The sequence below is a fragment of the Salvelinus fontinalis genome, chromosome 15 (genome assembly GCF_029448725.1).
Source record: "Salvelinus fontinalis isolate EN_2023a chromosome 15, ASM2944872v1, whole genome shotgun sequence".
Lineage (NCBI taxonomy): Eukaryota > Metazoa > Chordata > Actinopteri > Salmoniformes > Salmonidae > Salvelinus > Salvelinus fontinalis.
Genome location: NC_074679.1, coordinates 43,307,410 through 43,330,563, shown reverse-complemented (window position 1 = coordinate 43,330,563; position 23,154 = coordinate 43,307,410). Strand labels below are relative to the sequence as shown.

At 44.0% G+C, this 23,154-nt stretch overlaps 1 protein-coding gene across 1 annotated transcript; it reads right to left on the bottom strand.

Annotated features, from left to right (window-relative positions):
- Nucleotides 1–169: 169 nt before the first annotated feature.
- On the bottom strand, nt 170–22,820 carry arid4a (AT rich interactive domain 4A (RBP1-like); the record flags this gene model as incomplete). The annotated part of the gene is made up of 24 exons (XM_055863907.1): nt 170–2,398; nt 2,712–2,858; nt 3,184–3,375; nt 3,513–3,617; nt 4,637–6,121; nt 6,431–6,499; nt 6,745–7,013; nt 7,261–7,416; nt 11,255–11,532; nt 11,847–12,096; nt 12,364–12,461; nt 12,848–12,942; nt 13,467–13,539; nt 16,325–16,521; nt 17,309–17,385; nt 17,590–17,669; nt 18,034–18,166; nt 18,818–18,915; nt 19,038–19,117; nt 19,286–19,376; nt 19,911–19,976; nt 21,206–21,316; nt 21,681–21,730; nt 22,694–22,820. Coding segments are annotated over 24 exons (4,431 nt in total), but the record flags the coding sequence as incomplete, so codon positions are not given.
- Nucleotides 22,821–23,154: the final 334 nt, after the last annotated feature.

Here is a 23,154-nt window from a genome sequence, read left to right as displayed (position 1 = left end):
CCAACCTGGCAAAACAAGATGAATACTGTTTGAATCTAGTGTAGGACGTATCTGTGTTTAACATACAGATATTTATCCAGAAAAAAAAAAATTGTTTAGCAGAGGTGGCTGCAGGACAACCCCTGGAGACAGATTTGTCTCTCGTCAATGACCAGTATTGCACAAGGGAAATATTTAAGAACTTTTATTAGAAATGAAGAGGGCTCTGCTTATTTTACATAAAGATACAATGGCTTTGCTCAGGGAATCGTAATACCTTCATCTAGGAATCCCTAGATCAACTTCGAATTTAAGAAGTACATTTTTTCACAATGAAATCAAGTCAAACAAACATTTTAAAATGTTCTGAATGCTTCCATTCTCTTCTATGGGGTTCAATTCAGACTAATGCTGAAACTCACTGGTTCAGTATATACACTGTGCTAACATTTCTACCAACTTGACAGAAAAATAAAGGTTTTAATATACTGGTACAAAGAAGAGGTTAAAAATAATAAATCATTCTTTACAGTCTGTGTAAAATGTATTTTTCAAATACATGGTTATGTACAAAATAAACAAATTATAGGAAACCCCTGGGCTTAACATGCTTCTTATGCAACTTTTAATTGGTCAGAACTCATGTTGAAAATAAAATACAAGTACCAAGAAACAAAGTGAAGGCCACCAAATGATGGTGTTCCCAAAAAAACATCTAGGGAAAAACAAATATTAAGGGAAAGTAGTGGGTCCTATTGAACATGGGGGAAACATACACTGAGTGTACAAAACATTAGGAACACCTGCTCTTTCCAGGTGAGTCCAGATGAACGCTATGATCCCTTATTGAGATCACTTCAAGGGAAGGAGACAGGTTTTTAAATAAGGATTTTTAAGCCTTAAAATAGAGACATGGATTTGGTATGTGTGCCATTCAGAGGGTGAATGGGCAAGACAAAAAGAGTTAAGTGCTTTTGAACGGGGTATGGTAGTGTGTGTCAAGAACTGCAACGCTGCTGGGTTTTTCACGCTCAACAGTTTCCCGGGCAAAAGGGGGTGCAACTCAACATTAGGAAGGTGTTCCTAATGTTTTGTACACAGTGTATATACTGCATAGTAGCTCCCCAATTGAAACGCAGTCAAAGCCTGCTTTTAGATGAGCACATTACATTATTTCGATATACTTTCCCATTGTCCAAACTGTGGAAGGTTCATGTATCTATATTGTAAAAAATACAAAAGTCTCCTAACAGAATAAATATATTTAACAAAGCAAACCATGACTATTTTACACTTTCAGTTCGAGAAATCTTTCATTAAATAACTTCACTGCTGTGATATATAGTTTTGAAATTTTCCATACTAAAATAAAAACTCTGCAATTACATATAAAACGGCAAAATACACTCGCAAAGGAAATTAGTCCACTGAAATCACTCTTGTTCCACTGTAAACCTTTCTTATTTATTTTTTAAATTACTTTTCTTAAAAATAACTAAAAAATAGTTTGCATAATTCATCTGTGCTGACACTCCAATAGTGGAAGACAACAGCTGCAGTTTTCAGTAAACTACATTCCCTTTCACAATTGAATTTCACACTTTTCCAAAATAGGGCACTCTGCTTAACACTAGTACTTTGGCAGTTCTGATGGTGCAAGCGAACATAATTTACCTTCTTGCAAACCATGTCCAGCTGGTTAAGTGACCATTATTAACATAGGTAGGAACCCTTTACATTGTAGGTTACATACATTGCATTTGTCTGGTTCTGTCTGGGACATTATTGATTCATTACTGCATCCAGATTGGTCCCGTTTGGGGAACCAGAGGAGGTTATGTGTTTCTGTGGTTCTGACAGAGCGGGAGGAGAAAAGTGCCATGGACTGTTCAAGGATGGAGTCTGACGGGGTATCTCGGGTTTGTAGTTTCCTATACATTCAACTCACATGGAATCCATTTCCTGACGACTGCTATAGGTGGACTAAAATGACTACGAGGCAGGAAAGTGGTGGACGGGATACGGTAGGAAGGATAAGGGGTGAAAGGAGACCGAGGGGGGCAGTCGAGTGCTTTAGGCCGCTTGCTCCTATGTGGCAGTACGTGGGTGCGTCCCAAATGCCACCATATATATAGTAGACTACTTTTGACCAGGGTCTCTGGTCATTTGACATGGGCTTCTGGTCAAAATATATTCTCTATATAGGGAATAAGGTGCCATTTCAGATGTACCCTGTGTCTCCAGGGAGGCAGCGGGATGCTGGGCTGGCAGGCAGAGATGGGCAAGGTGATCGCCATGGGGGAGGAGGCGTGTCATCACCTACACTCGACAGCCACAGTGTTCTGAGTGGGCGAGGCAGAGGAGGGGCTCATCCCAGTTTCTGACGAGCCGGACGACGTTGACGCTGTGGTGTGGGACACTGGGAAGGAGGAGAGACCAGGTTAGACAGCTGTATCAGTCTTTCATACTCTACAAATTATTGTGGTGAGCAAAGAGACCATGGAAACAAAGCAAAACATTACAATGTAAGCTATAGACAGTACTAGGAGAGGGAGACAAGGGTCGACAGCTGTATGTGTGCCAAAAACACACTAAGGAAATATTCCAAGTAAAGATTTACAATACAAAGCTATTCAAGCAGTTTGCTCTGGAACATGACTGAGGACTAGAAGAACATTGAGTCTTCAGCGAAATCAGAGTTGATAGGAGGAACGGAGGAAAAGCCATATTACCTTCTCTTTCCTTCTTCTTTAACCTCTTCCGCCTCCTGTCTATGGAAGCCACTTCAGACTTGAGTGACATGTAATACTTCCTTATATCCTGTAGTTTGTCTTGTAAGAAGGATATCCTCTCAGCACTTGTCATGCTGTCCAGTTCATCTGCTCAGAGACGCACAAAAGTTCATATTGTAAAAGGTCAGAACAAATAAAAACAAACACACTTTGACCATTCAGCTATAACGCTATGCATGCTTTCAAAACCAATTCATTTAGAACACTGAATACAATATTGCATTTAAGAATATTCACAAAATTAAGGCTAAAATCCAAACTCCTAGGGCCAGTTTCCCAGACACAGATTAAGCCTAGTCATAATAGTTTTTCTAGTCCAGCACTAGGCTTAGTCTGTCTGGGAAACCGGCCCCTGTTGTTATTCCTCATCCTTAACACCTGAGATAAGGGATAAGTGGTTAGTTCTACTTACTGAGCTGGAAGGTCCACTTGTACGTGCGAGGGGAGGGGAAGGAGGACTGCTTGTCTTTGTGCTTGTATTTCTCTAGCTCCTTACTGTTGGGAGAGAGCAGCTTCTGGCTTCCTTTAGACCTGGAGTGTTGCACTGGAGTCATCTTACTAGAGGTGTCCATGACAGCCAGGTCCTCACTGTCACTGCTGTGCCCTGTGGTCACACACATTTTAAATACTTTAATTGAAGCCACAAATCACATTACTGCCAAGAAGGATTCAAACATTTACATGTTTTTTGGGGGGCGAATTGACAGCCTGTCATTAATGGAATTGAACAATGAAACGTACCTGCTCCGTTCTTATCAATTTTGGATGTTGTGCTTGGCCGTTTCTGGTTTCGCTTCTGCTTCTTTGCAGAGGAACTCATATGGCAGTCCATCAACCTTTTCTGACCTGATCGTGAAAGGGAGAATATTGAGAATTTTTATTTCAGAGGGCCAAATCACTATGCATTTCTCACAAAATGCCCAATAACAGGTCTATCATAATCAAGGTTGTTTTGTTTTTTACAAATACCTAAACACAACAATGCTGTAACGTTAAGAGATATGCATTCATCAAATTATTTGCCACAGATCTAAAGCACGCCGCAAGTCATCGTCACCATGTTGGAAAAATGGCAGAGAAAGGCAAGCGAGTTGTGACAGCAGCGAACAGCCTGCTCTGCCCCAAGTCAGTACAGTACCGAGTCTACTGCTGCCTGGCTGTGCTTTGGAAGCATACTGAAGTATGGACTGACTGCTGGGAGTATGTCTACAACTTCATCAGCAAGCTGTCAAACTATCATAAATACACGCCGTTTGTCAGTATAGTGCCCAACAGCCATAGTTATCTAGCTAAAATTCCATCCCTGTGTCAGTGAAGCTAACAAGCAGAAGTCAGGTTATAACCTAAATCAGCTGATGAAATCACTGGCGACCGATATAAATTGCACATTTTGGGCAGGAATAGGAGATGTCATTTTGTTTTTTATAACTTTCTCACTGTCTATCAGTATATGCGTCTGTCTGCCCCAGTTTCACAGCGAGTGAGTCATGCACAAGACAGGTCGAAGGACACAATTCTCGCAAATAGATTTTTTGGATATTGGTAAGCGGCAGTTTGGACGTTGAGTGCGCATCGTCTCAATGCTCATTGCAGACTCGAGTGGTCGCTATCAAACAACAGTAAGTGGCCACTCGATAAGAGGGCTTAGGAGTCAAGTGTTGGGTTTGAGATTCAGCCTATGACTGCGGTAGATAGAACTTCATTGTGACCATACGAAATATGACAATATTCTTCATTCTGAAATTATGATTTAAATCGTTTTAACAAAAAAAAATGGCAATTTCAATGTTAAGAAAAATATGCCCTTTGTCACGTCCCTAAGATAGCCTATTCTATGCCATTGTATATGTCTTTGTATGACCCACCTCTGTCCTTGGTGTCCCTCTCCTGTAGTGACATGCTGGAGTTGCTGGAGCTGGTGCTAGCTTCAAAGCAGTTTGAGTTGGCCGACTCGTTATCGCCAAGCCCCTCCTGAGACTCCCCGGCTACACTGTCCACCTCGATGGGGACGTCGCTCTCACTCTTGGTGCTGTGAGACTCATCAGGGCTGGGGGCAGAGGTGGGGGAGCAGAGTGGAGGAGCAGCGCCCCCCGAGGACAGAGGAGGGTTGTTGTGGGTCTGGTGGGAGGAGGCATTGGACGGAGGGGGAGCATGGACCTTCCCTTGACTCATCATCATTAGGAGGTCTTCTGCTAAGGTCTTGTCCTTCTCATCCAGGTCGTCCAGATCCACCTCGTGACAGACCAGCGCCTCAGGGCCGATCTGGGGCATCACCTCCTCCTCGACCCCAGAGGCTAGCTGCTCCAACCTGGGTCGACCTCCTGCTACACCTCCCTCTCCTAGACCTTGACACTGCACCTCCGGAGTGAGGGCAGGCATCTCTGTTTTAGCCTCGGGCTCTGTTTTACCCTTTGCTGGCGTCAGGCGCTCCTCGCCTCTCTGTCCCCCTGCCTCCAGCCTCCACTCTGGCGAGTCAGCGGGCCGCCTGGCGGGCGAGTCAGCGGGCCGCCTGGCGGGCGAGTCAGCGGGCCGCCTGGCGGGCGAGTCAGCGGGCCGCCTGGCGGGCGAGTCAGCGGGCCGCCTGGCGGGCGAGTCAGCGGGCCGCCTGGCGGGCGAGTCAGCGGGCCGCCTGGCGGGCAAGTCCATCTTGGTCGTCTCTTCCCTCCTGTCCAGACGCACCTTCTTGTCCGGCGTCCTCTGCTCAGTGGCTTTACGCTTGGCCACACCTCGCTCCTCCCTGCAGATCTCCTCCTCCGTGGCCGAGTCTGTGTCCGAGTCCATGGTGGGAAGGTCGGGGATGCTAGGAATGTGCTCAGCAGGGAGACAATGAAGGACCACCATGGGCTCATCCTGCCTGTTCAGGGGGCGCGGGCAGGGAGATGACTCGGTCTCAGTGTAGTTGGGAGTGGTGGTGATGATGATGGTGGTTTTGGTGGGCGTTTCAGAGCCAGTGTCATTGTTGGTGCTCCTCTCTGGCTCGCGAACGTTACATCTACGTGCTGCTTTAGACCTGGGGGATTTCGGGGTAGGGGGGTCCTCCTCCTTGGTTCTGTCGGGTTCAGGGGTCATGGGGGGCACCTGGGGCTGCTCCTCAGCTTTCTCCGGCTCCCTCCTCTCAGGGAGCGTGTCCTCCTGCTGCTCCTTCTCCTGAGGGCTGCTGGGGGGCTGGTCCTGGGCTGCGACCTGGGCTGCAGCGGCGGCCGCTGCCTCTGCTCTTCCTCTCTCCACCCTCCGGTCCTCCTCCTCCTCCTGCTTACGGGCCGTGGCGGGGTCCGTCCTCTCCGCCCACGCAGGCTTCTTCTCAGGAGAATCCTCTGACTCACTGTCCTCTGACGAGTTCCCCGATTCTTCTACCAGAAGTAGAGAGGGGGGACATCAAGGGTTAGCTTGCATCCAAAAGTCCAGGCTTCAATCCTTAAAATAACAATTACTTCCCAAACACCAAGGGGCAGTTTCCCCATACAGATTAATTCTAGTCCTGGACTCAAAATCAATCTCCACTGAAAGGGCTTCATAGTCCAGGACTAAGTTTAATCGGTGTCTGGTAAAACCAGCCTTCCATGGCCAGAAACACCCTCTAATCATTCTTAGATGTGGACTATCATAGTTATCCTAATTAAACTAGTGACTATAGTGCATCTAGAGGTATGTTGACCTACCATTGGAGGTAGAATCCCTGTCCGAGTCATACATCCCAGAGGTTCTTCTTGTGCGTCGGCGAGGGGTACCTGTTTACACAGACAGACAAATCAAATCAAGAGCTGTCACGATTCACTATTCTACATGACAGACAACGATATCAGTTCTATACTATACATTTCGGTCTGAACATTGTATAAGATTACAGCCTGCTGAACGAGCCCGATGAGGAGGAGATGGGGAGGAGATGGGAGAAAAGGAAGCCAGGGTTCAAGATGCACCCATGGTGTCATGTTACATGCTGGTACCTAAGTACAGGTGTCGGGTCTCTTACCCTCTCCGTTGGGCAGGGCTGATACATCAGATTTGCTCTTGCTGCTGGAGCGCCCCTCACTGCTGGGGGTCTTGGAGACGCTGCGGTTGGCGCTGGCGGGGGTGGTTCTAAGAAGAGGGCGACCTCGCTTCAAGCCACACAGCTTCCCCTGCTTGTCGTCCTCCTTCTCGCATTCCTCTTTATTCTTCACTTTCTTTTTCTGTTTCTTTTTTGTTCCGCCCTTGTCGACAGGCCAGATTATCCGGTCTGCTTTGACCCACTCATCATACCTAGAGGGGAAATTAAGCCATTAACCCTATAGCTAGACCCACTCATTCATCTCTCAGATTATAAACATACAATAAACATACTTGCACTAAGTAGCAAAATATTACATTGAAAGTCAAAGTCACTTCAAAAACAGATAAAGGTGGAAAAGTAATACTGAAAATACTGCCGTGATCAAGACAGCGAATCATAAAATCCCTATCATCTGTTTCAGGTGGGTGAGAATGGAAGCATGTGTCTGTGGGTTACCTGACGTTCCAGCCGTAGTAGTGAACCAGGTAGAGGACATCTCCTCCATCATCGTTCTCTGCCTTCTTGATGTTTGCCTCGTAGATCTTTTGGGTCTTCCCTCGACCGTACTTTACCTTCACCTTAGTCCCTGTTACTGAGTCTTCGTCCTCACCCCTGTCCACACACACACACACGGTTAAAGGCTGTCCCCGAGAGCCTTCAAATCTTACGGTGCACATTCACAAAAATGAAGCTAGCTAACATCCAAAAGCAGGTTATTAAACACTGCCAATACTGTGGTGTATTCACTAGGAACCAAACTGGGAGGGATTAAACTAAACTTTTGTAACTTTGTTGCAAAAGGTTGTCAGCTGCATAACGTTCTGCTACAGTTTTCTACAACGTGCATTAATGAATGCACACCTGCTTTAAACTTTGTTCAACACAAATGGAGCAGCTGAGCTGACCTCTGTCCACAAAGATGCAAAATCCCAGGGTTCTGATGAAAAGGAGTAGAACACATTGCTTTACCCTGATAGTGCAACTAAGTAGCTTGGCGTATGCAGATATTGCTCCGCCATTTCCTGGTTGCTAAAACTCTTAGTTCACCTAATTTCAGTTTGTGACAAAATAAGCTGGTATAGTGTAGAGCAGGTATTCCCAAACTGGGGTACGTATGCAAAATAAAAATGTGATTCACGCTTTTTTTTTTTTAAATAACATTTTTTCCCCTTCACATTTTCAAACAGTCCATTTATATTTTCCAATGGGGCTATACATTTGGGTGAGTTTTGTTTCCCCCCCCCCCTCGCCCGAGTAGCCTCGGTTTAATTTTATTTTTGGCAGTGAAACATCTAGTGTTCAGCTAAACAACACAATATCAAATAAAGGTAGCCTAGTGAAATAATTAACATCCAATCACATTAACCTTTACTCTCTCATGGGAATTCCGCTAACGTTCCGTATGTAGCTGCTGCACATGTTGGTATCTGTACATATTGCGCAAAAGCCATGACAGGGGAGTGGTAACGCACGTGCAAGCAGTTGCTCCCGACGCTACTTGGGTACACTGCAGCATCCACCGAGAGGCTCTTGCTGCCAAGGGAATGCCTGACAGCTTGAAAGACATTTTGGACACTACAGTGAAAATGGTTAACTTTGTTAAAGCAAGGCCCCTGAACTCTCGTGTATTTTCTGCACTATGCAATGATATGGGCAGCGACCATGTAAAGCTTTTACAACATACAGCGCTGGTTATCAAGGGGCAAAGTATTGACACGTTTTTTTTAATTGAGAGACAAGTTTAAAGTTCTTTACCGACCATAATTTTCACTTGTCTGACCACTTGCACGATGACGAGTTTCTCACATGACTGGCGTATCCGAGTGATGTTTTTTCCCCTCGCCCTGAATGATCTGAATCTAGGATTACAGGGACTCTCCAACTATATTCAATGTGCGGGACAAAATTGAGGCTATGCTTTAAGAAGTTCGAGCTCTTCTCTGTCTGCAATAACAAGGACAACACACAGATCTTTCCATCATTGTATGATTTTTTGTGTGCAAATGAAATCTAGTTTACAGACAATGTCAAATGTGAAATAGCGATGCACCTGAGTGAGTTGGGTGCGCAATTACGCAGGTACTTTCCCAAAACGGATGACACAAACTGGATTCGTTATCCCTTTCATGCCCTGCCTCCAGCCCACTTACCGATATCTGAACAAGAGAGCCTCATCAAAATTGCAACAAGCGGTTCTGTGAAAATGTAATTTAATCCGAAGCTACTGACAGATTTCCGGATTGGGCTGCGCTCAGAGTATCCTGCCTTGGCAAATCGCACTGTTAAGACACTGATGCCCTTTGCAACCACGTACCTATGCGAGTGTGGATTCTCGGCCCTCACTAGCATGAAAACTAAATACAGGCATAGACTGTGGGAAATTATTTAAGAGACTCTCCAATACAACCAAACATTGCAGAGTTATGTGCATACTTTCAAGCACACCATTCTCATTAACCTGTGGTGAGTTATTCACAATTTGATGAACAAATAAGGTTTAATATGTAAGATGGTTAAATAAAGAGCAAAATTATTGATTATTATTATTTGTGCCCTGGTCCTATAAGAACTTTGTCACTTCCCACGAGCAGGTTTGTGACAAAAAAAAACTCACTCATTCTTATGTTTAAATAATGTATTGTATAGTGTGTGTGTGGCAGGCTTACAATGATGGCAAAAAACAACATTTGGACTATAAAATGTTTTGGAAACCACTGGTGTAGCGAATCATTGTACCATCTAAACCGCTGTGAAATATATTTTTGCATAACAGAAAATATTTATTCAGCTGTGATGCTGGTGTACAAAACTGAAGATGCAAAAACATAAAGACTTAAGTTGGCACCCCCCCCCCCGGGTTCGTGCCTGGGGGAGATCTTCATGGGTTTAACTCGGCCTTGTCTCAGGGTAGTAGGTTGGCAAAGTGGGTGGGGTTATATCCTGCCTGTTTTGCCCTGTCCGGGGGTATTGTCGGACAGGGCCACAGTGTCTCCTGACCCCTCCTGTCTCAGCCTCCAGTATTTATGCTGCAATAGTTTGTGTCTCGGGGGGCTAGGGTCAGTCTGTTATATCTGGAGTACTTCTCCTGTCTTATCCGGTGTCCTGTGGCAATTTAAGTATGCTCTCTCTCTCTCTCCCTGAGCCCTAGGACCATGCCTCAAGACTACCTGGCCCGATGACTCCTTGCTGTCCCTAGTCCACCTAGTCATGCTGCTGCTCCAGTTTCAACTGTTCTGCCGGTGGCTATGGAACCCTGACCTGTTCACTGGATGTGCTACCTTGTCCCGGACCTGCTGTTTTTGACTCTCTCTCTACCGTACCTGCCTACCTAACTCTGAATGATCGGCTATGAAAAGCCAACTGACATTTACTCCTGAGGTGCTGACCAGTTGCACCCTCTATAACCACTGTGATTATTATTATCTGACCCTGCTGGTCATCTAAGAACGTTTGAACATCTTGGCCATGTTCTGTTATGATCTCCACCCGGCACAGTCAGAAGAGGACTGGCCCCCCTCAGAGCCTGGTTCCTCTCTAGGTTTCCTCCTAAGTTCTGGCCTTTCTAGGGAGTTTTTCCTAGCCACCGTGCTTCTACATCTGCATTGCTTGCTGTTTGGGGTTTTAGGCTGGGTTTCTGTACAGCACTTTGTGACATTGGCTGATGTAAGAAGGGCATTATAAATAGATTGATTAAAGAAGCATAGAAATAGCACACATAGAACAGGTCTACCGCTTCTTAGACTTGCTTTCAAGTAGAATGATAGAAATGTGAGTTATAGATCTATGTGAAATTGGTCAGGTCCCCCAAAAAGTTACATTGCCACTTTAAGGGATTTCTACAGACCCCCCTTCCGTGATCTAACAAAAGAGTCCTAAGAAATACCTTTGGGCTCACTGTAGAGCCATCCGAACAAGGCCCTCAAACTCAGCGACGAAGCTCTTCAGTCAGTACTTCAAGCACTACTCCAATTTCACATGATAGAAATGGGTCGTATTCATTAGTTCACACCGTAGCAAACCGTTTTACAACGAAAATGTGAGTTTCTTATTGGACAAATTCAGATAATCCCTCCACCTTTCGGTCAGTTTGCTTCCTAGTAAATATGACCATTAGTTCTGCACGTTACAGCAACAACAAAAATATCTGCAGCAATGCCATCCAATAGGAAACCAACCCTGAAACATGACATCACAAGACTTCAGCAAGTATGCGAAACCACACTTCGATTGTAATCACATTCCTCCTGTTTGTGTGTTACACAATTCATGACATTCTAGTCAGTTCCACATCCACACAAGTACAAAATAGAGGAACTTGAGAAGATTAACATTTGGCAGCTAATAGACTTGATGCCCTGAGGTGACATTCAATTATTACATCATCTTGAACATTCCATGAATTCGATCACCATTTATTTTACACTGATAGTTCATTAACATTCAACTGTACCTTTCTCCGACTCTCCTCTCGCTGTCTTCCTCATCCTCCAACTCCTCCTCCTCCTCCTCTTCGTCCTCAGACTCTTTATCGGACTCCTCCAGGCGTCGGCTACGTCTGTTCCCCGGGGTGTCCCCTCCATCTGACCTGCTGCCGTCTCTCGGACCTCCAGTCTCCTCTCCGCTGGTCTCCCCCACACCACTCTGTTCCTCCTTCTCTTTGATCTTCTCCAGCTTTGAGGGCTCCTTCACCTCAGCTTTGACCGGGGTCACAGTGCACCGTCTCCTCCCCTGAGATAAAGAAGAAAGTAAAGTGATTAGTGTCTGTGGAGGAGGAACCCTAGGCTGCCTGCAGCAAAACTACCTACAGCTCCGTCTCAAATGTATTTCCTCGCATCCTCCCACGGCTCCTTCTCAAAACGCATTGAAAGAAGATCCGAGGGAAGGAACAGTAGAAAGCCATCTCAATGAAAGAGAACCTACCCTGGTCACGCTGACTGACCATGAAACTGAACAGGATTTCAATCTAACAGAGTCCAAAATTGAATCGTCTTCAGTGTCATGTACAAATGACGACAAAAAAACTAAATACAACTCTTACTAACCCTAGGAGAGGAGACATCTTTGTCGCTCTCGCTCCCCGACTCTGCCTCCTCCTGGGCAGGCTTGTCCTCCATGGCCGCAGCAGACTCAGTTTTGACGGATGGTGTTGGGCCCTGGCACTCCTTCACCTCAGAGATCTGGGCAGCCTTCTCTTCTGTCTGGGACTGGGAAGCTGGCGGATCCTCACTGTGGTGGATGGTCCTGAAGACGATACAGGCTGAGCGACAGTACTCCTCGAAGCCATACAGGTACCTACACACACACACACAATGTATTAGCACTCCCTCAAGCACAGTAGACATCACTCACAACACTTAGAAACAATCTTGGTGCATAAAAACACAAATCAATGAAATCTATTTATAAAGCCTTTTTTACAGCAACATATTTCACAAGTGCTTTACAGTATTCTGGCCTAAAATACAGTTTGAAGCACAGAAAATGACTCAACAGCTTCAAAAGAAAGAACCATCTGGTAAAGAGCATTAGTAAGTCTGAATGAAGTGATCAAACACCTACTTTCTATAGGCAGTCTTCACATTGTAGGAGGCAGCAGAGTTTAGGACGGGAATGCCAAGGTCTATGTAGATTTGTTTCCACACAGATCCACTTTCAATCTGCAAAAAAACACCATCACAATAACCATTCATGTAGGCTACGCTATATCAAGAATATATTCAACAAAAGAAACAGAGGTACTGAGACAAAACGCTACCAACATCACTTGATCGAGCGAGTCCAAATTGTTAAGTCGTTTTTGCAGGCCTGTTTTCTTTGCCCTCATAGCAGCCGATGTGCAAAACACCAGCCAGACAGACACCCCTTGATAGTCCACTAAAAAGCTACACGCTGCAATTTTGCTTACAGAGGTGCAGGAGAGTCAAGGCAAAGCTGGAGAGAACAGGTTGTTCACATTAGACGAGACCAGACAGTCTGCCTGCCGCTGCAGTGAAGAGGACTCAGAAGAGGGAGGGAGAGCAAGCTGTAGAGATGATGCACTCACTTTGTCACAGCCCCCCTGGTGGTAGACTAGCCTGAAGAGCTTGAAGAGGTTCAGATCCTTGTAGCCGAGCACAGGAGGCTTGTTAATTGGCGTCCCTGAAGAGGAAAGGATGAGAAGAGCAGAGTGACGTTACACAGAGGAAAAGTAGCCCATTTTAGGGCATTGAAAAATCACAGGAGGATCCTTTTTATTTCATGGGTTGTCATTGAATGAGTGATTAGAATGTATTGTGTTACAAAGACCTACAGTGAAATCAAATGAAAGATGGATGGGGAATTCAGAGCCAGGCCAGGTAGTGTGTGCGTGCAGTAAAAGTCATATGAAAGATCGGCAATTATTTCCCATTCTTCTCCCTGACGTGTGCACTTATTCACTCTCTCAAGGATGTAAAAGCACTGGATTGGTGTGGAGTGTCCACCATATTTCTTACATCAATCCAATGGTTTCAAACTCTTGTGGGTTAGTGAGTGAGGTAATGCACAATTCAGGGCTGCATCCCAAAATGGTACCCTATTCCCTATATAGTCCCTGGTCAAAAGTAGGGCACTATATAGGGAATAGGATGCCATTTGGGACGTAGACATGCTGGAAGATAAATGGGACAGGGCTGAAGGCTCACCTCGATCCTCCATGAACTTATACAGCTGCTGCAGGAAGTGATCCCTCTCCTCTGGGTCCGCCTCATCCTCAGGCTGCAGGAAACATACACCTTGGTTATATAGGCAAATTAGACATGAACTGACAATTATCCTTCATTGAGTGTGCTGCTAATTTGACACGGTCTCGACAAACACACTTGAGTCAAAATATCAATGCAACTTTTGGCAAACTCCAAATGGTAAAAAAGTTACTTAAAAAAAATAAATGATAAAGACAAAAACCATTGTCTCTACTGACTAGTCCAGCAGAGTACACAAGGTGACATGCAAGCCATCAGTCTTGACATAACTAATACATTCCCGTAGCGGTAGCAATGCTACTAGAGCAGAGGAAGATTTAATGTATGCCAGTGGTCAGTCAGGTGCTGAGATTATTTTGAGCTCATGCTTTGCCTCTTAAGTCGTTGCACATTCTGTTACTTGGGCAAAACAACTTAGTGTAGGTTAAATTCAAGGACAGATTTAATGGTTAAATATATTTAACACTCACTCACTTAAATAGGTAATCCAATAGCCAAGAGAAACATGTCATCATAACTTCGCGAAACCATTCAGAGAATCATATTGTACGGTGTGTTACCTATTCACAGCATCCATCGCCATGGATATGCATTCAGAAAGTATTCAGACCCCTGGACTCTCTCCACATTTTGTTACGTTACAGACTTAATCTTAAATGAAAAAAATAAATATTCAAAAGTCCTAAGAAATATACACACAATACCCCTTAATTACAAAGGAAATTTGTGCAAAAACCAAGCCATGAGGTCGAAGGAATTGTCCGTAGAGCACCGAGACAGGATTGTGGCGAGGCTCAGATCTAGGGATGGGTACCAAAATATTTCTGCAGCATTGAAGGTTCCCGAAAACACAGCGGCCTCCATCATTCGTAAATGGAAGAAGTTTGGAACCACCAAGACTCTTCCTAGAGCTGGCCGCCCCGCCAAACTGAGCAATTGTGGGAGAAGAGCCGTGGTCGGTATGTGACCAAGAACCCGATGGTCACTGACAGAGCTCCAGAGTTTGTCTGTGGAGAACCTTCCAGAAGGACAACCATCTCTGCAGCACTCCACCAATCAGGCCTTTATGTTGGAGTCGCCAGACGGAATCCACTCCTCAGTATAAGGCACATGACAGCCCATTTGGAGTTTGCCAAAAGGTACCCAAGGAATCTGACCATGAGAAACAAGATTCTCTGGTCTGAATGCCAAGCGTCACATCTGGAGGTAACCTGGCACCATCCCTACGGTGAAACATGGTGGTGTCAGCATCATGCTGTGGGGATGGTTTTCAGTGGCAGGGACTGGGAGACTAGTCAGGATCGAGGCAAAGATGAACGGAGCAAAGTACAAAGAGATCCTTGATGAAAACCTGCTCAGGACATCAGACTGGGCCAAAGGTTCACCTTCCAAATGGACAACGACCCTGCGCACACAGCCAAGACAATGCAGGAGTGGTTTCAGGACAAGTCTCTGAATGTCCTTGAGTGGCCCAGCCAGAGCCCGGACTTGAACCCGACCGAACATCTCTGGAGAAACCTGAAAATAGCTGTGCAGCAACGCTCCCCATCCAACCTGACAGAGCTTGAGACGATCTGCAGAGAAGAATGGGAGAAACTCCCCAAATACAGATGTGCCAAGCTTGTAGCATCATACCCAAGAAGACTCAAGGCTGTAATCGCTGACAAAGGTGCTTCAACAAAGTACTGAGTAAAGGGTCTGAATACTTATGTAAATGTGATATTTTTGTTTTTTTAATTTCTAAAAAACCGTTTTTACCTTGTCATTATGGGGTATTGTGTGTAGATTGATGAGGGAAAAATTATAATCCATACAAAATGTGGAAAAGGTCAAGAGGTCTGAATGCACTGTACAAATATTACTAAACAGATACTGTCACTGAAGTCTAAAAGGGAGGAACTAGAAAGAAAAATCAACAATGTCCATGCCATTGTAATCTATGTAGGCTGTGATATGTAATGTGTGAATTATACCGTGACTGCCAAGTGCCCCAGACACAAGCAAATACACAGTGAAGTGAACCAATTTCACTCATGAGAAGCAAAGCCTTTATGACAAGCAGCAGAGGTAGAAAGAACTCGAGTCAGGAGCCTCCACTGGCCCTCAGCCAATCCCCACAGCCCCTCTCTAAAACGATAGGAAGTAGCTGCCAGTTGCTATGGGAACAGTGTCTGAAACCACACGAATGGCCATTTGTCCCAAACTCTGGGAGCAGAAAGAACCATTGTTGTTTCGGAGGAAGGGGCTTTCCCACACACTGGGACTAAGTCCCAAATGGCACCCTCTTCCCTATGGGCCCTGGTCAAAAATAGTACACTAAGAGAGAATAGGGTGTCATTTGGGACGCAATCAGGGTCTATTGGGAGTCTGGCTCAATCAAGGTGGCTCAGTAGCCACAAGATGTCAGAAAGGGAATGCAATGAATGCATGGTGCCAAGTCAACTTCATTCTCAGAGCAGGTGAGGTCACTACAATAGACAGCTGGGTTTACATTACTGAGAGCCGGCCCTCAGATAAAGCTTATCACGACAAAATTAATATGCAGCAAAGAGAGTGATAACTTCCTTTCTCTCTCCATAAATGAGTAGCTATTCAAGCAGTTTGTAGTGGTCATTGTTATAAGAGTATAACACAGGTCAGTAAACAGTCAAAACACTGAATAAGCTACTGCCTTGTCAAAACTGATAGGACTTCATTTATGAATATAAAAAGGCTATGGCCTAATCAGCATCTAAAAGGAAAGTGACTTACTTGTAGTCTTAAAATAACACGCCAGACTAAAACAGTGTTCTTCTTACCTCATCATTGGCATCTTCCTTTCCCTCCTCCTCCTTCTCCTCCTCCTCCTCCTCCTCATCATCATCGTCGTCGTCACTCTCCTTTCCTTCTGTGTCCTCCTCGTCACTGCTGGAGGATTCTAAAATCTCACTCATGTCCATCTTCCAACTGTCAGGAACTACCTTGGTCTTGAGGAAATGCACTGCCTCATCCAACCCTGAGAGTAGCCAGAAAAAGGGTACTTTCACACATTAATCAAATCAGACTTAGATAATGTTACATTGTTGTTGTCGACGTTCCCCCCCCCCCCCCCCCCCCCAAATCTGGTCCAGTTGGTTTCACATTGCGAAATGTCCAAACAAAACCCTGAGTTCATGAAAGTCATTTGTTTCTTGGGAAAAAAGTATCAAGTTCAATCCGTCTATGATTACCAAGAAGCATAACTTGTCGCAAACTTCATATTACTTTCGCTTTGGTCTTTCAACAACATTCGGGAGGGAACAGCCACAATAGCCGCTCTAACTGGGATGTGAATAACCTATATCCCCGGTATAGCCTGGATGCGATCACAAAATGCGCTGCTACTCACAGAATGTTTCAGAAATAAAGTAATGGTACTACGTGCATTTTATCAAATGCAGGCAGTCAAACAACCAATAATACTCCTTGGGTATTTTCCTGTTTGGTTCGGACTGCGTTCTCACCTGCAGCGAACCGCACCACGGTAAGAATGGAATCGGACTGAGACCACCCTTTTTGAGCGAACCACGGTGAGTTGTTTAGTGCGCATAGTGTTCACACCAGTCCAAACGAACCGAACTAAGGGTGGGAAATGCGCCAGAGTTCGGAAAAACCGCTCCGAACCAATTTGGTGAAAGCCCCCTAAGTAAAGAGTTAGGCCTACAGGTCAATTTCATCTCAATTCAGTTGAAATAAACATACCATTCATTTTTTGAACTTACTGGAATTGTAAGTGTTGAGCTCCCTAGGTGAGCCATCCTTACCTTTCCTCGGTGAGAACTCAGGGTTAGAGATGCTGTCCATGTTCACTTCATGGATCTCCTTTCTTGCCACAGTGTGACTGAAAAACAACAAACATCTAAATGTGCATTCAGATTTGTATTTATTTTTAAGTACCAATTCTAAGAAGACTGCAACAGCAATTTACATTATACATGTGTATTTACATTGCATGGCAGGGCAAACATATACCAAGACATGTTTGTAAATTAACTGGGAATTCTTTAAAACTGTATGATGTAAAAGCAGGATGCACAACGCTTACAATTTGGAGTCTGCAAATGATCTGACTAAACATTGGTCCTTCTTGACTGTCAAGTCATCATTGCAGCTGGGTGATATCACCTAGACAGAACAAATAAAGAACAGTTAGGAACAATCATACAACAAGGGCCAAAGGTCTAGGAGGGTTTTTGACCATTTGCTTTCAGTTTCACAAGGAGTTATTTTTCAGGTGGTTGTATGAACAGAACTAACATCTCCATGACACTTCTCAATTAGCAGGTAGGACAAGTGTAGCTGAATGTGAAAGATTGAAACTTCCCTGATCTGCACAACTCTAACTTGTCAATGGCTGCTAAGATCTAGGGACATTTAATTATACCATACATATTGAGAGAGAGAAAGTGAAAGAGAGCAGGACAGAAAGTGAAAGAGCGCAGAGAAAAAAACACTGTGTGTAACTGGGGCTGTGCAGGTTGTGACTCACCAGGGCCAGGTACCAGGATGTCCGCTCTGTCCCAGTCTGAACACTGGCCACTTTACCCATCAGGTCATCGTTTAGCCTCCTCCTGTCCTCATTGTCACCTTCACTGGAAGACGACTCCTTGTCATCGTCCGCACTGAGGAGTTGAACAACAGGACTCCCCATCAGAACAGAATTGTTACAGGTCAGAAGCTATAGTCCGTCTCCGCCAAAACCTTTAGTCTCAGTCAAAAGCTTCTACAGAGCTTTATAGTAGCTCAACGCTGTATCAATCACAAAGGCCTATATGGGCCTATATATCTTGCTATGTTGTATATAAATGACCATGTATGAATGTATGCAGGCAGAGCATTTCAAGAAGCATGCTTGCTATAGATTAAAATGATACTGGTAAATGTAAGAGGTAATGCTTGTTAAGTCATAAAACTGTATCTAAAGCAAAGAACGGTGTGGTTCCCTATAGCCAAAAGTAAAAGAAAGGTGTGGTTCCCTATAGCCAAAAGTAAAAGAACGGTGTGGTTCCCTATAGCCAAAAGTAAAAGAACGGTGTGGTTCCCTATAGCCAAAAGTAAAAGAACGGTGTGGTTCCCTATAGCCAAAAGTAAAAGAACGGTGTGGTTCCCTATAGCCAAAAGTAAAAGAACGGTGTGGTTCCCTATAGCCAAAAGTAAAAGAACGGTGTGGTTCCCTATAGCCAAAAGTAAAAGAACGGTGTGGTTCCCTATAGCCAAAAGTAAAAGAACGGTGTGGTTCCCTATAGCCAAAAGTAAAAGAACGGTCAACTTACTGAGCCTGAGATGACCTCCTCCCTCCGCGGTTTCCCTTCTTCCCGATGACGGGGGTGCCAAAGTGCTCTGGGTTGGTTAGGGGCAGTTGGTCCAACGTCTAGATGTGAGGGAGAGGTGAAAGGAGGGGGCTTAATCAATGTGTTAACGTGTAACATAACGGAGATGCCAGCAAATCAAATGGCTAAGAAAAGAGTCAGGTCAGAATACTAGTCCCTTTACCTCGCTCTCAGCAAAATGTCGTTCTCCCTTCAGACACAGTGACGTCCTGCGGAGTGTCTTCTCATCCCCATCGTCAAACACTGGAACACATGAAAAAAAAGTCACTTCCTAAGGACTTTATGAAGACAAATAGTTATTAACCATTAGGCAAGTTGAGAAAAAGGGGGAAATGCAACCAACAAAGACAGCTACCCATTAACTGAAGAGCAGGCATTGTATATTAGTTTGGGTGTTGTTGCTGTACTTGCCCACTGTGTACCAACTGGCGTCTGTGAGTTTGTTGATGGTTGCCTCACTGCAGATCCCCTCTGCACTCTTCACCTCCACTGTGGAGCCCACCTGCAAAAGGAAACAAAGGGATGGGACTGAGACACCTCATACATTCTGCTCTTTTACTCCCATTTCAACAAGAACTCAAAACTGCAAAAGTTAAGAGACTTCCCCTAAATAAAGAACAATGTGCCTGAGCAGAGTGAAAGCCTATCACATATGTTCAAACAATGAAAAGGGAACCACACAGGGCTTCGAAAACATCAGGAAAGAAAAACTGAGGCCATTTTGAACCGTCGGGGAACCATTGATGCTTACAGTTGTTACAGGTGATCAGTGTGCTTTGCCAGAGCATTAGTCACATGACCATTAGGCAATATACATAAGCTTTACGTCAACAATACCCAATATGTACCAACTGTCTCTGTTCTATATACTCCTGTCACAAGCACAGCACCATTGTTGTATCCGACAGATCAGATCTTAGAATTATGTGATTAACAGATTATTTATTCTGAGAACCAAAAGGACACTGAGGGCCTAACTAATATTTTCCTTATCTTCCTGTGACGAGTTTGGCGGTGCCAGTTAGTTCCAACTTACCCTTAACGGTCCTTTCACTTGATCATCTTGAACAACTTGCGAGGTGGTGTCTCCTTTGACCATCACCTAGGGAGAGAGACAAAGAATTAGAATGAATGAGATAAGGAGTTCAGTCAAGGTGAAATAATTCAGTTGTGTAACAGACAAAACTCTTCCCTTCCTGACCTGTCCCCAAGGGACTTTAGATTAACTCCTGTATTCAGGGGCTACACGTGGCAGTGCTGGAAGACAATGATACGGTAGTAGGTTTGTGCTTATAGTATAACCAGGGAATGATGCCTTCACTTGCAAACTCAGTTTCCTCATTGTTCACATCAGTTATTTATTTAACTAGACAAGTCAGTTAAGAACAAATTCTTATTTCAAATGACGGCCTACGTTTAATGTGGAGAGAGTTCAATGTCCCATGAAACAATCAGTCAAGGGAACTCTGACCTTGTGACAATTATAATGGAAGTGGCAAAGCAAAGGAGAATAATGGAGAATACAGAAGGTCAGGTCACAATGTTGCTACCTGGTGATTGGTGGGGGATCATCTGGTCTTTAAACAATAACCATCATCAACTAGAAGCAGGTTCACCAGTTCACTAACTCCACATTTTCACAATGGGTTTTGAATACAAAACTTAAATTCCTAGTCCTATCCATAGCTCAAAAACATACAAAACAAGACTTGGCTAATCCAATGTCCAAGCATTATCAGTCCCTATTTAATGTACATTCATGTGTATTACCATATGTTAAAGCCAACAGATTAGGTTAGTAATTGAATACAAACTACCTGCTGCTTAACAGCTGAATATCCAAACATTCCAGTATCGCCTGTGTTTATTGTTGTGTTATGATTATGTCATGACTAAATTAACTTTTTTTAGAGTGTGTACCTGGTACTATGTAGGCTGTTACAGGCTGCCTAATGCTTTATAAAACAAACTGAGGAAAACTGTTCATAGAACAAGTCTCTACTTGAAAGATGCCACTGGCAGACACTAATATCTAGATACGAGAGAAGGGGGGGGGGTTCTTTTGCAGCAAAACTGTCACCTGAAACTGGACAATCAGCTTGTCTATATAAACATATTGTTATAATATGTGGACATCAACATTTGCTGACATAATGGACCATTCCACTTACTACCTTATTTGATTACAGTGTCTTTGTCCCAAATGACACACTACCTATATAATGCACTACTTTTGACCACAACCTTATGGGTTCTGGTCAGAAGTAGTGCACTATAAAAAGGTAATAGGCTGCCATTTGGGTTGGAGCCATTGTTGTGTGGTGCTCTTACCTTAACCTTCACCATCCGTTTAACAGTCTTGATTTTTGCCTCACAGAAGGCCCCTCTGTATTTGGCACTGACCTCCGTCCCCACGGTCAGGTAGGCAGGCTCGTTTGCTGCCTGTGAGAAAAACAGACGCGCCATAACATGCATCATTGTACTTACTTCGGAACAAAACAGTTCGGCCACTATTAAATGAAATGTCCATGAAGCATGAACTTGTAACACCCATCATATGCCACATAAACGTGAAGTTGCATTTTTCATCTAAATATATTGTTCAGGAAGAGGTGATGGTGATGTCTAGATTAAAACGTGAGAACATTTAAATTAATTGTGAAACATTATTTGCCTGACATTCTGACACATTCAAGTTGACATGTTGTTGCCAACCATATACAGTTGACCCTGTCTCTTTGCAAGCTAAGTGAAAGAGGCGTCGGCTTCACTCCTGTTTTCAACTGAGGTTAGTCAAGTGACTTACCTTCATCGTAGAGACTATTTGAGGGAGTCCAGCTCGATTGGTTTTGATTGCTGTAAAACAATATAGTAATGGCAGATTATTAAAGACGTGTCAGAATAGCTATAAACTGGGACAAATTAATAAATATACTAGCTAACAAACTAGCTAGCTACTTAACGCATTCTTTTCAAGCTCGATTCAGCCGCCCCCTCCCTCCAGATGTACAAAAATGTGTAGCGAGCTAGTTTTCACTGTATGCTGATTGTTAAAATAGACCTCAAATAATTAGTCGAAAGCTTTTTAAAAAGAGGACGTTACACATAGACAAGAAGAATAATGCGTGTTTCTTCCCGCTTGCCTCGCAATCTGACTGTGTGTGTCACGTCGCCATCATAGCTCGCCGTGCTGCACCATGTCAGGCTGGGGGTTCATTCCAAACTGCTTGAAATAACGTTACAAAGAACATCTGTCTCTAAAATGTGTGCCACACAGTCATCTTAAACAAGGTTGTTTCAGTAAAACAGAAAATATAAAAATATCGTCAGTCTTTGTGAAAATAAGGAAAGACAGAATATTTCTCTCAACTCGTGAGCTAAATTTAGCTACCTAGCTAACTTCACCATACTAAGGTTAGCTAGCTAAGAACAGTTTATCGATATGGCGATTTAAACAGCCTTGCTAGTCGTTGAGTTTGTCAGCTAGCTAGTTCCGGCATAACATTTCAAACGGTGGTTCTCTTTCGGATAAACGAGAAGCAGGTAGTTCACGACGATAAAACAAAAAGTATCAGGACAACAATTATTTATTTATTATACAGTTTCACAAAAGGCGCATACATTTCTTCACTGCAAAAACAAGCCGACTGGTCACTGCCATTCAATTCCTTACGGTCTAATCTTGCAAGACAAAATAAAGAGACATTGAGCTAAGTGTCGTCCGCATTTAACAAAACGGGTGTCACCTTGATCTAAATAGCTTGAACTGTTTGTAATTCATTTTAGAGGAATATTAGCTAATATTTTTTTTATACTTACTGCAACGACCCGACTGCTCACCACTTGCTAGAGTTGCAAAGCAATACACGAAGAATAAGCTTGATCCGAAGCTGTGTTTCTCGAAATCAGATTGGCTGCCATGACAGTGGTGGTCAAATGGCAGAAATGTGATTGGTCAACACATGCTTCAAATGCTATAGGACATAACTAATCTCTATTGCTGATTGGTAGAGATGAAATCGGCTCTTTGAGGGAAAAGTTGCCATTGGTCCTCATATACTTGGCTTTTTTATCCTCCAGAACACCCCACTATGGAAATATGATTGGCTTTACTTATCTAAATCCAAGCCTTTCACTGGTTAGACATATTTTACAATGGACCGCCTATTTTCGACACTGGCTGGAAGCTTCCTTGTCACTCCTAAGGATGGAAATGGACTGTTTGTGAAAACACGTGCCATTTCTACACACTCGTTGGATGGTTCTGGCCGTGACTCGTA